Source organism: Bufo bufo, chromosome 7 (assembly GCF_905171765.1).
Source record: "Bufo bufo chromosome 7, aBufBuf1.1, whole genome shotgun sequence".
Classification (NCBI taxonomy): domain Eukaryota; kingdom Metazoa; phylum Chordata; class Amphibia; order Anura; family Bufonidae; genus Bufo; species Bufo bufo.
In genome coordinates this window covers 9,012,836-9,026,312 of record NC_053395.1, presented here as the reverse complement: position 1 = coordinate 9,026,312, position 13,477 = coordinate 9,012,836, and the positions used below count along the sequence as shown (strand labels likewise).

At 53.0% G+C, this 13,477-nt stretch overlaps 1 protein-coding gene across 2 annotated transcripts; it reads right to left on the bottom strand.

Moving 5' to 3' along the window:
- Positions 1 to 1,024: 1,024 nt before the first annotated feature.
- FUS (FUS RNA binding protein) lies at positions 1,025 to 8,870 on the bottom strand. 2 transcript variants are annotated; one of them, XM_040441892.1, is made up of 15 exons: positions 8,773 to 8,870; positions 7,725 to 7,749; positions 6,346 to 6,503; positions 6,100 to 6,262; positions 5,775 to 6,028; positions 5,421 to 5,595; positions 4,363 to 4,397; positions 3,174 to 3,209; positions 2,984 to 3,090; positions 2,592 to 2,721; positions 2,403 to 2,510; positions 1,756 to 1,882; positions 1,577 to 1,674; positions 1,330 to 1,489; positions 1,025 to 1,246 (listed from the first exon to the last, which is right to left on the bottom strand). In XM_040441892.1, exons 1-15 carry the CDS (start codon positions 8,783 to 8,785, stop codon positions 1,207 to 1,209), a joined length of 1,629 nt encoding a protein of 542 aa, XP_040297826.1. In that variant the 5' UTR covers positions 8,786 to 8,870; the 3' UTR covers positions 1,025 to 1,206. The 2 variants fall into 2 exon arrangements, with proteins under 2 accessions (XP_040297826.1, XP_040297827.1); XM_040441893.1 differs by lacking the exon at positions 4,363 to 4,397 and having other exon boundaries at positions 8,773 to 8,861.
- Between the last annotated feature and the right edge of the window lie 4,607 nt (positions 8,871 to 13,477).

Genomic DNA, 13,477 nt, shown 5'->3' with positions numbered 1-13,477 from the left:
TGGTTCCCATGACATACTAGTACGTCAAAGGTCGGGAAGGGGGGGTGGTTCTCCAGGAATTAAGAAACAATTACTTCCTTATAAATATATTCCCAAATACATTTTTAGTTATAATGGCTCGTTTTGTCTGGGGAGCAGTTAGGAGAAATAAAATGGCCGCCATCCTATTAGTGCACACAAAACCTGTCCTGAGGACAACACTGAGGTAAAGAGCTGCCTCATCCTCCTCTATACTGGTCAGGAATTGGGATCCTGAACACAGATAAGATCTTTATCTGAATCTCTATAGGACTGCAGCCTCCATTACCACAGTCCGTCCTCTCTGTACGTCATGTCTCCTGATTAACTCCATTCCCACAAAGATTCGGCCTCATCTCATATTAAACTGTAGTCAGGTCATAATCCCTGACAACCAGAGTAGAAAGGAAGATGAGGCGGCTCTTTAGCTCTTGTGAAGTAACGTCCGCCTGTGTGATTAGGACAGGTTTTGTGTGTACTAACAGGAAGGCGGCCATTTAGTTTCTCTTAATCATTGTTCCCCAGACAAAACGAGCCATTATAACTAATGAAAGGTATTTGGGAATATATTTATAATAAAGTAATTAAGTATTTTCATTTTCTTAATCCCGGAGAACCCCTTTAACCCCAGAAGATACAAGTCATTCAGAGCATGATCTTTATTATTAACGCTGCCCGACAGTCAATGAATCTTAATACAGTAAAAGTACTAAATCATTGAAGTCTCCCCCAATACTTTACAGGAAGAGGGAGACTCCTCCACTGGCAGCTCCAATCCGTTATCTGGTGCCCTTTTCTAGTCCTGACCCAGTATCGGGGCCAGTACAATGAGGCAGACTCCGTGCCGTCACCGCTCGTCCTGTTCCACCAGTTTCGTGCTGTGACTTCATTGTTGCGCACACAGATTACACCTGATTGATTCACAAACACCTTCTACCCAAGGACAGGAGCCATTGCCTGAGCACATCTACATCCTCCGCACTTGACAACACGAGACCACAGGAGATTTACACACAAGTTCATCTGTTTAATGGGCAGGGACTTTACAAAGATGGATAAAATGCACAGAGCACTGTGGAGGTAATACAAAGTGTACAGAAATTCAGAACAGTTCAGCGAGAATCCATAGGATACATTATAAGTACAAAATAAAACTGTATAACCGTAAAAAAAAGGAGTGTGTCACAGCTAGTATGGCCGCTCACGTCTGTCCTGTCTGTGGTCACCCCTGAAAGACGAGAAGAATGTGGTTACTTATCAATCATCGTGCCAGTCCACTATGCCAGTAACGGCTCTTACACTTCAACTCACCTGGAATCCATTTTGCCTGGTCCATAACCTCCACGGTCTCCACCTCTGCCACCCCGGAATCCTCCTCTATCACCACCTCTGCCTCTGAAGCCACCACGATCAAAACCACCACGACCTCCGCCTCCCCTCCTTTCCTCACCAAAACCTCCTCCTCCGCCACCTAAAGCACAAGAACATTCAGTTAAGACATCTGCAGGGCAACAGCACTCCACTACAGGACAGGACAGGGTTAAGTCAGAATCCTCACCCATGTGGGCACCACCCGGCCCTCCGGGTCCATCGGGCTTTGGAGCCTTGCACTGATTGCACTCATTTCTCCATGAGAAATTCATGTTCTCACAAGTTCTGAAAGGAGGAACAGCTTACATAAGAGAACACTCAAGAGACGCATTTACTTGTTCCACAGTGAATCGGTTACAAACTTACGGGTTTGGACACTTCCAGTCACCAGCCCTCTGCTGTCCTCCACCACCACTGGGATATCCACCACCACCACCACCACCTCCACGGCTGTTGCTGCTAGGACCACCAAATCCTCCACGTCCCACAGGGCCTAAGAGAAAAGCAGATTAACAACTGTACAACCCATCTATATAGATTACAGTAAGAGGAAGGAAAGCATGCAGGAATGGGCTGCCCAGCTTTGGGGATTAACAGACCCTTGCAGTGTGTGCTGTACCAGTGTGGCCCCTGCAGTCTTCCAGCCCCTCTAATGCCTTACACGCAATCTGCTGCCGGCGGTAACATACTACTTGGGGACAAATCACTGCTGAGGCCAGTCATTGGCTGCAGTGGCCCACATGACCCTGTCCATACATGTTTGCAAAACAAGAAAGGGAAGATTGCGGAATGAAGCTAGAGCAGAGGGCAAATGAGGTTTTTCAACAAGTACAACACATGCTGCAGGCATCTCTTAAAGCCCCCAAACCTGAACGACTCCCTCTAATGCTGCAAAAACGCATGCAGTTTTTTTGAGCTAGAGCCAAGAGTGAATTTCCCATTACTTTAAGAGTTCACTTTGGCTCAAAATACTGCACGAGTTTCCAGCCTCATACATTCAGCCGTTTACATACTTCCACCACGTCCTCTTCCTCGGCCGTTTGTAGCACCTCCACGGTTGGTGAAGTCAGCCCTCCGTGTGGCAAAGGAGACTTTAATTGGGTTTCCAGAGAACTCTTTTCCTGCAGAGAAGAAACGCTGCCATTTAATAACTCCGCTTACAGGTCAGACAAGAGGAAGGCTCAAAGACACCAAACACTGACCATCAAACCAATCGATGGCAGCCTTAGCGGAGGGCGGATCATCGAAGGACACTGTGGCTTCTCCCTTCAGCTTGCCAGTCTCGCGGTCAGTGTACAGGTTGATCATGGGCTGTCCGGTCTTCTTGTTTGTCTGTTCAGGTAATGTACTTAATGTAAGTGTCTGCACCGGAGGGGGGCATCCCACATTAAATAAGAGCAATTACATAAAGTGCACTACAATGTAAAGCAGACATTTCATACTACCGACTAACAAAAGCAGTGAACAAGGACTCGATTCATCTGGATAGGACATTATTTTTGCTGGCAAAGGGCGTGATCCTCAATTACAATTAAAGAAGGATTACATTTGCCCTCAGTTCATCATCAGTTGGAGCAGTGGGGGGGGCACTCACCTTAATTATTCCAATCTGCTTAAAATATTCAGCAACCGACTCCACGGTCACGCTCTCACCAAGGCCCTGCACAAAGATGGTGTTGTTGTCGGAGTTATCTTGCTCGGCTGTAATAAAAAGCTGTCGTTACCAATCTTTATCCAATGAAGGTCAATGTTCTGTTAATCAGGGTACAATATCGGATACTCACGCGTTTCGTGTCTGGGGGGTCCGTCTTCACGTGGTCCTTTGGAGAAGAGCAGAGAACAGGACGTATTACAGGTGTGCCAGCGCATGAAGGGTCTATCCCCCACCCCACCCAAACAGCTGTATTCATGCTCAGACTATCCATCATCAGAACCTGAGTAACACATCTTACATACAAGTCTATTCTGTAATCACAGAAGCTCTGGGACCCCGGTCAGGGGCAGACCACCAGACGTTACAGAGGCAGAGCAAACCCCTAGGTGTTGTGTAATATTTCCTTATCAATGCACTTTGGTTCCTTAGACGTCTGGAGAACATGTCAGTGACACAAGCAGTATGATGTCAGTAACAGTTCTATTTATTGCTTGGTATACAGGCCTTATATACATCCATGCATACATACGAGAATCGCTGCAGCTCTCATTACAATAGTAGCAGTTCCTTCTACAGACAGGCAGCTCTTGTTATATTACTGCTGACTAGAGACAGGAGGTACATGTAAATATAGTCACCCTTCAATATGATGTCACCCAACCTCCTGTCCTTCATACAGAATATATACAGCTAATTCTTTTTAACCCTTCACCCCTAATCCACGCTATGAACGCACAATGTCAGCCTCTGGACATGGTTGACCATGAACGAACACCTTTCTATTGCACCCGGTCTTATACCCTCGTGTTTTTTTTTAGGACTTTTGCAGTTTTTTTTTCCACTGAACCATAGTTTTATATATTTTTTTCCACCACCTCAGTTTTTTTTTTTTTTTTTACCAGCGATAATTACCCAACGATAAGAGCCATTACCAGCGCACAGTGTCCTTTGTGTCCTACACCTTTTAACCACCATGGATGTCACACAAGATTTTGCTGTAAACTGTTTTTCACGTAACCCTTGTGAGGTTTTTACCAGGTTGATCAGGTTAATGACCCGCCACTCTTAGCACATGCATCAACCAGTTTCCTGCTGCCCATTACCAGACCCCTCAGCGTCTGCTGTCGGGGGTCACTGACATACACATGGCCCTGTAGAAAGTCTTCACTGAACCAAAAGAAAGTAGACTGAACATAAAATAAAGTGCACTGGCACCGACAGTGGAATGAGCCCCCCCAGATCTCCTCCTTATGAATGAACCCAAAGAAAATGAACAGTAACAAGAATTTGTGTTGAGATTTTACAACTCTTTCACTTACCACCAAATTTACTGAATCCTCCCCGTTCACCACCGCTGAGAAGACAATTAGGAGAAATTGAAGTGTTTGCTTTCCCGATCCGTCACACACACAGTCTAGGTGTGCACGCGCACTCTGCACAACTAACACGCTTGCGTCTTGTTTCTATAGGAATGAAGCTTTCTGCATTGGCTTACATCTAGTGACCACCTGCAGCGCACAGCAGTGCAGACACCATGTTCTCTATGAGATTGTATTGTGGTTTTATACCAGTGTTTGCATAGAATTCACCATAGGTAGGTAGTTACAGCTCTGTAAAGCTACGCTTATAGAGGCTACGTATACACTGTGCTGATATAAAGCTAGTGTGAAAGCTGATGACACCTTGGAAACCTGTAGCACATAAAATGCAGAATTTGTTAAAGCAGAGCAACACAGCAAACATGATTGGCAGTTGTATTCCTAACCCTGCGGCCGTCTTCTCCATACTTACCTCGTGCCGCTGCGTCCAGCTCGCCCACCTAACCCCACCATTGGCAGTGCCCCCAGCTCATCATCACACAGACCCAGCACATTGGCGGTAGACACACAGACCTGATCTAGGAGAGACTTGGACAGTATTGTGCAGTGCCGACCTCGTCAATCACTTCTATTACATTTTATGATAATTCAGAAAACTTATCGGCTATAACGCGACACTTGTACCATGTCATTACCAGGTATCCGGGAGTTGTGTTTCCTTATGCAGTTCAGTTATTTTTTTTTAAACCCATAATTTACCATGTTATTTTTACGTTTTTAGGACTGAGTTGCATGATACCAGTTACCACCAGGTGAGCCCATCGCCCTGCCTACACCGTACACTTTAGTCATGACCTTTGTGGTAGATTTACACCTTTCCCAATAACCACAGTTGAGCGTTGTCCGGCGGAGGTTACAGATCTGAGCCGTACACACATCTGAGTGCTCCGGTCATTACACCCGCATTACGTTCTCTACTCTTCGACACCTCACTGCTGCAGCCAATCAGCATCCAGCCATGCTCCGCCCACACACACTGCCCATGGTCAGATACCTACCCCATGCCGCCTCTTCCTCCGCGGCTTCCTCTACCGCCTCGGTCAAAGCCTCCGCGTCCACCGAAACCTCCACGTCCACGGCCTCTACCTTCATGTCCGCCATAGCCTCCCTGTTCAGAGCCACTGAAGCCTCCGCCTCCACCAATGGAAGGAGAGTCCTGGTTGTATCCACCAGCTAAAGGCAAGAAATAAAACCAAATATCAGAACAAGCCAAGCACATAGCAGCACTCTGCCGACGCTCAGTATTACGTTACTGCTGCATTTACTCTACTTTGGAGGATCACACAATGTGCACTAAAAAACCTAAATACATAAAGCAAGTAATACAGAAGGGCATGGTCGCACACACTTACAGCCACTGCTGTACTGGGACTGCTGCTGGCCGTAGCTCTGCGGAGCACTGTAGCTTGACTGCTGTCCATAGGAGCTTGGCTGCTGACTGCCGTAACTGCTGCCGCCGCCCTGCTGCCCACCATAGCTGGACTGCTGCTGCCCTCCGTAGCCGCCCTGCTGGCTGCCATACCCGCTGCTGCTGCTCTGCTGACCATAGCTGCTCCCCTGCTGCTGCTGCTGGTAGGAGGAGGAGGACTGCGAATTGCCGCTATAGCTGTAAGAAAGGGACAGGCCTTCAGCGATCAGACGCTCCAGTATCACACCGCGGGCGGAGCGGTCACTCACCTTCCTGAATTGCTGCTGGCAGGAGGCTGCTGGGAGTAGCTGGAATAGGACGACTGAGAGGACGGCTGCTGCTGGCCCCCACTGTACGGCGTCTGCGAGGTCTGGGAGCTGCCATAGTTCCCAGCACCGTATCCCTGTGGTGCGGACTGGGAGCTGTATCCAGCTGTGCACAAAGTAAAGGTTTATTAACGGGATACAGAAAACACAATACATACAAATGACTCCCCAAATGTAGAAGACACTCACAGCTCTGCTCCTGCCCATAGGAAGAGCCGTAGCCTCCACTCTGACCATAGGAGGAGGACCCGGCGGACTGGCCATAGCTGCCGTAACCCTGCTGGCTGTAGGACTGGCTGCCCTGCTGAGAATAGCTCTGCGCCGGCTGCGAGGGGTACGCCCCGTACCTAAAGATGGTGGAAGAGGAACCGAAATGTGGATGAGGAAACCAAGAGCCTGTGACCGAGCGCTGGTCAGACACATACATTGGATAATAGTCACAGAACGGCATCAGAGCCCCACAAAGGGTTAACAGCGGACGCTCAGTATATTTACTGTACTGCACCAAAAGCAGAAGGGTTCACGTGTGCGCCCCCATACTGCATATGGCGGGGTGCTCCTGCCAGGTACACGGCAGGGGGTTGTCAGGAAGGGGGCGCTCCTGGCCGGTACACAGCAGGGGGTTGTCAGGAAGGGGGTGCTCCTGTGTGGTACACGGCAGGGTGTTGTCAGGAAGGGGGTGCTCCTGCCAGGTACATGGCAGGGGGTTGTCAGGAAGGGGGTGCTCCTGTCAGGTACACGGCAGGGGGTTGTCAGGAAGGGGGCGCTCCTGGCCGGTACACGGCAGGGGGTTGTCAGGAAGGGGGCGCTCCTGTCAGGTACACGGCAGGGGGTTGTCAGGAAGGGGGCGCTCCTGGCCGGTACACAGCAGGGGGTTGTCAGGAAGGGGGTGCTCCTGTGTGGTACACGGCAGGGGGTTGTCAGGAAGGGGGCGCTCCTGGCCGGTACACAGCAGGGGGTTGTCAGGAAGGGGGCGCTCCTGGCCGGTACACAGCAGGGGGTTGTCAGGAAGGGGGCGCTCCTGGCCGGTACACAGCAGGGGGTTGTCAGGAAGGGGGCGCTCCTGTGTAGTACACGGCAGGGGGTTGTCAGGAAGGGGGTGCTCCTGTGTGGTACACGGCAGGGGGTTGTCAGGAAGGGGGTGCTCCTGTCCGGTACATGGCAGGGGGTTGTCAGGAAGGGGGCGCTCCTGTCCGGTACATGGCAGGGGGTTGTCAGGAAGGGGGCGCTCCTGTCCGGTACACGGCAGGGGGTTGTCAGGAAGGGGGCGCTCCTGTCCGGTACATGGCAGGGGGTTGTCAGGAAGGGGGTGCTCCTGTTCGGTACATGGCAGGGGGTTGTCAGGAAGGGGGTGCTCCTGCCAGGTACATGGCAGGGGGTTGTCAGGAAGGGGGTGCTCCTGTGTGGTACATAGCAGGGGGTTGTCAGGAAGGGGGTACCCCTGCCAGGTACATGGCAGGGGGTTGTCAGGAAAGGGGCGCTCCTGCCAGGTACACGGCAGGGGGTTGTCAGGGAGGGGGTGCTCCTGTCCGGTACACGGCAGGGGTCCGGCCATGAGGACGTCTTACCCTTGGGTCGCTTGCTGGGTGTACTCTGCAAAGAAAAAACAAAGAGCGTTAAGTACACGACACAAACCCCGCCATCCATCACAGGTCAGAAATAAACCGGACATTATATTATGTATGTAGATCGGGCGCAGGTCACGGCGTTACTACATGCGGAGCCCCCACTACATCGGACGCCATCTCTCGGCCGCTCTGCGCGGATTTCTCGAGGCGGTCTCCGTGTTACGCGACCACAGACTGCCGTGAAGCCATTTTTGCAGATTACTGTGATATGTAATGGGCAATGGCCCTGCTCACCGGGGCTGCAGTGATGACATCATGTACATCACATGACTGCTGCAGCCAATCACATGGAGGCAGTGCGGTGCAGCATGGGGGGGGGGGGCCTGAGATCACCCACAGGGAATTAATATTTTATCAATACGTATAAAATCCTGGACCGGGGAGGTTGGGAAAATAAGGAACAGGCTGCTGGATTTCAACATGCCTGATCATTCCAATAGGGCAGCAGCTCTTTGCCCATTCAGGACACTTGCATCCTCTGAGCTGCACATGTATGGCGAGGTTACTGAATACCTACAGCCAGCCTTCCATATTATGGCGGGGCTACTACCCCCGACAGCACACTCCTCCCGACTACACCAGGAGATAAAGCTGCTTTCCCGCCTAATTTTCTGCCCGGCGCCTTAAATTCCCGTCCGTCACGTGGTCTTATCCTGCCCAGCAACAGGCGCAGCCAATCATCAAGCTGAACCTCACCACATCAGTTTCCACAGCAACAGCTCCGCCCCTTAGAGCGCGAAATGGCGCTATCTCAACCGCGCAGAGACAAAATGGCCGCCACCCGCAACGAAGACAATGGAATGGCCGGTAACCAATCGGTACCGGCCCCGTGCTGGGACAAGCGGTAATAACCTAACCGGGACAGAGCTGCATCTCCCGCCCGGTCCCATCAGTCATAAGCGCCGGCTCCGCTTCCCGAGTTACAGCCACAAATATAATACCGCGCAGAATTCCGGTACTAGCGCACTAACAGTCCCGGGGTTCTTACCGTTGGTCGCCATTATGAGTTTCTTGTTCTGCTTCAGACACAAAAGAACCTTCTCCTTAGCCTCTCCGCGCTGCAGTGACTAGGGCGGGGTCTCGGCAGAATCTTATATGCACTCGGGACGAACCATTTGCTAGGTCGGAGAAGGGGTGTTGAGAAGACGTCCAGCTTTTGTGTGTCGTCTCATACATCGTGTATCTGCGGCTCTGGTATAATCCGTACAGTATACTCCTGTACACGACCGGCGCCTTCTCACTCCATCAACACTTGAGGATTTGTATTAAATTTATTTTTTGGTGAATTTTGCATAGGAAGATTAGGAAAAATGGCGCTAATCCTGGTGTGGATGCGCAACAGAGATCTGCCGGTCCTCCTCAGATTTAGCACTGTGACGTCTATTGGGGCTACAGCCATTTCTGACTGTGCAGCGTGCAGAATCATTTTTCCCGTCAGGACGGAATGAACCTTGAAGGTCTCCATTATAAGTCATTGCTGACTATGGACGATTACTTTGCTGAAGGAGTCAGCTCGGAGTCGGGGGTCCCTCACGAGAAGCTCATTGTCAGGGGTCCCTCACGAGAAGCTCGGAGTCGGGGGTCCCTCACGAGAAGCTCATTGTCAGGGGTCCCTCACGAGAAGCTCGGAGTCAGGGGTCCCTCACGAGAAGCTCGGAGTCAGGGGTCCCTCACGAGAAGCTTGGAGTCAGGGGTCCCTCACGAGAAGTTCGGAGTCAGGGGTCCCTCACGAGAAGCTCATTGTCAGGGATCCCTCACGAGAAGCTCATTGTCAGGGGCCCCTCACGAGAAGCTCATTGTCAGGGGCCCCTCACGAGAAGCCCATTGTCAGGGGCCCCTCACGAGAAGCCCATTGTCAGGGGTCCCTCACGAGAAGCTCATTGTCAGGGGTCCCTCACGAGAAGCTCATTGTCAGGGGCCCCTCGCGAGAAGCTCATTGTCAGGGGCCCCTCACGAGAAGCTCATTGTCAGGGGTCCCCCACGAGAAGCTCGGAGTCAGGGGTCCCTCACGAGAAGCTCATTGTCAGGGGTCCCTCACGAGAAGCCCATTGTCAGGGGTCCCCCACGAGAAGCTCATTGTCAGGGGTCCCTCACGAGAAGCTTATTGTCAGGGGTCCCTCACGAGAAGCTCATTGTCAGGGGCCCCTCACGAGAAGCTCATTGTCAGGGGTCCCTCACGAGAAGCCCATTGTCAGGGGTCCCTCACGAGAAGCTCATTGTCAGGGGTCCCTCACGAGAAGCTCATTGTCAGGGGTCCCTCACGAGAAGCTCATTGTCAGGGGCCCCTCACCACACCATCTTTGGTGACTCCTGAAATTCCTGTCCCACAACATATAGAATGACTTTGAGCTGGCGGCCATGTTTGCGGCCATGTTTGCGTCAGGCTTTTTTTCTCCCCGGGATGGGTGTGATTTTCATTCATTTCCATGTAGACAGTGGCTGCCCGCGGGGCGTGCCCCCGGCCATTGTGTGGGTACAGTGACGCCCTGTAGCGAGACCCTCCTGACGACGTGATGGTCATACAGTACTCACAGTCTGGGGGGCGCTTAATACCGCGCTGTCGCCATAGACATCCGTTAATCGGCAACAAACAAGCGGAACAATGGAAATGACTGACAACCCCCCCCCCCCCCCCTACCCGATATAACTTCACAGAGGTTGTCACCCAGCTTTTCCACACTCCTGAGCAGCAGACAGGCTTCATAATCCCGCAGTACGCCGGCAGATCGGGCCTTAGCGGTTGTCACCCGCCTGCGCTGTACGGACCGCGTTGCAGAGGTTTTACACGCATTGGTTTTTTTTTTTTTTGACGCCCCGATCAGAAATTCAGCCTCAGGATTCATAAACGGCTCCATCCAGGCATCTTGCACACAAAATAGATTGGTGCAGTGATGGCGGTGACTCTGGCGCCTGAAAGGGGTTAATCTGCTGGTCCGGATCCAGGTTTTCGGAGGATACCTTTATATCCCAACCTCTCTGTGAGGACCTCCTGCTCGGAGCCATTGAGAAAGACGTACCACTGAACTTCCCCCCGTCTGCCCAGTGAAGATGGTTTCTCCCATTACTGGCTCAAGCTGGTCTGGTCCTCAGTGAAGGACAAAGGATGGGGGGGGGGCAGGAAATACAGGTCAGGAGATGGGACACCCTGCTGTATACGGAAGGATGGGGGGGGGGGGACAGGAAATACAGGTCAGGGGATGGGACACCCTGCTGTATACGGAAGGATGGGGGGGGGACAGGAAATACAGGTCAGGAGATGGGACACCCTGCTGTATACGGAAGGATGGGGGGGGGGGGACAGGAAATACAGGTCAGGAGATGGGACACCCTGCTGTATAGGGAAGGATGGGGGGGGGGGACAGGAAAAACAGGTCAGGGGAGGGGACACCCTGCTGTATACGGAAGGATGGGGGGGACGACAGGAAATACAGGTCAGGAGATGGGACACCCTGCTGTATACGGAAGGATGGGGGGGGGGACAGGAAATACAGGTCAGGAGATGGGACACCCTGCTGTATACGGAAGGATGGGGGGGGGGGACAGGAAATACAGGTCAGGAGATGGGACACCCTGCTGTATACGGAAGGATGGGGGGGGGGGGACAGGAAATACAGGTCAGGAGATGGGACACCCTGCTGTATACGGAAGGATGGGGGGGGGGACAGGAAATACAGGTCAGGAGATGGGACACCCTGCTGTATACGGAAGGATGGGGGGGGGGGGGGGGGACAGGAAATACAGGTCAGGAGATGGGACACCCTGCTGTATACGGGGGGGGGGGGGGGGGAGACAGGAAATACAGGTCAGGAGATGGGACACCCTGCTGTATACGGAAGGATGGGGGGGGGGCAGGAAATACAGGTCAGGAGATGGGACACCCTGCTGTATATGGGGGGGGGGGACAGGAAATACAGGTCAGGAGATGGGACACCCTGCTGTATACTGAAGGATGGGGGGGGGGGGGGACAGGAAATACAGGTCAGGAGATGGGACACCCTGCTGTATATGGGGGGGGGGACAGGAAATACAGGTCAGGAGATGGGACACCCTGCTGTATACGGAAGGATGGGGGGGACTGGACAGGAAATACAGGTCAGGAGATGGGACACCCTGCTGTATACGGAAGGATGGGGGGGGGGGACAGGAAATACAGGTCAAGAGATGGGACACCCTGCTGTATACGGAAGGATGGGGGGGGCAGGAAATACAGGTCAGGAGATGGGACACCCTGCTGTATACTGAAGGATGGGGGGGGGGACAGGAAATACAGATCAGGAGATGGGACACCCTGCTGTATACAGAAGGATGGGGGGGGGGACAGGAAATACAGGTCAGGAGATGGGACACCCTGCTGTATACGGAAGGATGGGGGGGGGGGACAGGAAATACAGGTCAGGAGATGGGACACCCTGCTGTATACGGAAGGATGGGGGGGGGGGCAGGAAATACAGGTCAGGAGATGGGACACCCTGCTGTATACGGAAGGATGGGGGGGGGGACAGGAAATACAGGTCAGGAGATGGGACACCCTGCTGTATACGGAAGGATGGGGGGGGGGGGGGGACAGGAAATACAGGTCAGGAGATGGGACACCCTGCTGTATACGGAAGGATGGGGGGGGGGGGGGACAGGAAATACAGGTCAGGGGATGGGACACCCTGCTGTATACGGAAGGATGGGGGGGGGACAGGAAATACAGGTCAGGAGATGGGACACCCTGCTGTATACGGAAGGATGGGGGGGGGGGGGACAGGAAATACAGGTCAGGGGATGGGACACCCTGCTGTATACGGAAGGGTGGGGGGGGGGACAGGAAATACAGGTCAGGAGATGGGACACCCTGCTGTATACGGAAGGATGGGGGGGGGGGGGACAGGAAATACAGGTCAGGAGATGGGACACCCTGCTGTATACGGAAGGATGGGGGGGGGGGACAGGAAATACAGGTCAGGAGATGGGACACCCTGCTGTATACGGAAGGATGGGGGGGGGGGGACAGGAAATACAGGTCAGGAGATGGGACACCCTGCTGTATACGGAAGGATGGGGGGGGGGACAGGAAATACAGGTCAGGAGATGGGACACCCTGCTGTATACGGAAGGATGGGGGGGGGGGGGGACAGGAAATACAGGTCAGGAGATGGGACACCCTGCTGTATACGGGGGGGGGGGGGGGGGAGACAGGAAATACAGGTCAGGAGATGGGACACCCTGCTGTATACGGAAGGATGGGGGGGGGGGGCAGGAAATACAGGTCAGGAGATGGGACACCCTGCTGTATATGGGGGGGGGGGACAGGAAATACAGGTCAGGAGATGGGACACCCTGCTGTATACTGAAGGATGGGGGGGGGGGGGGACAGGAAATACAGGTCAGGAGATGGGACACCCTGCTGTATATGGGGGGGGGGACAGGAAATACAGGTCAGGAGATGGGACACCCTGCTGTATACGGAAGGATGGGGGGGACTGGACAGGAAATACAGGTCAGGAGATGGGACACCCTGCTGTATACGGAAGGATGGGGGGGGGGGACAGGAAATACAGGTCAAGAGATGGGACACCCTGCTGTATACGGAAGGATGGGGGGGCAGGAAATACAGGTCAGGAGATGGGACACCCTGCTGTATACTGAAGGATGGGGGGGGGGGACAGGAAATACAGATCAGGAGATGGGACACCCTGCTGTATACA

Excerpts from the sequence above, each read along its gene's own strand:
- FUS (XM_040441892.1), bottom strand. Across the intron at positions 6,504-7,724 it reads ACCCAGCAAGCGACCCAAGG|GTACGGGGCGTACCCCTCGC; the intron begins GTAAGACGTCCT and ends CACCATCTTTAG. Across the intron at positions 1,883-2,402 it reads AGGAAGAGGACGTGGTGGAA|GCCCTGTGGGACGTGGAGGA; the intron begins GTATGTAAACGG and ends CTTTTCTCTTAG.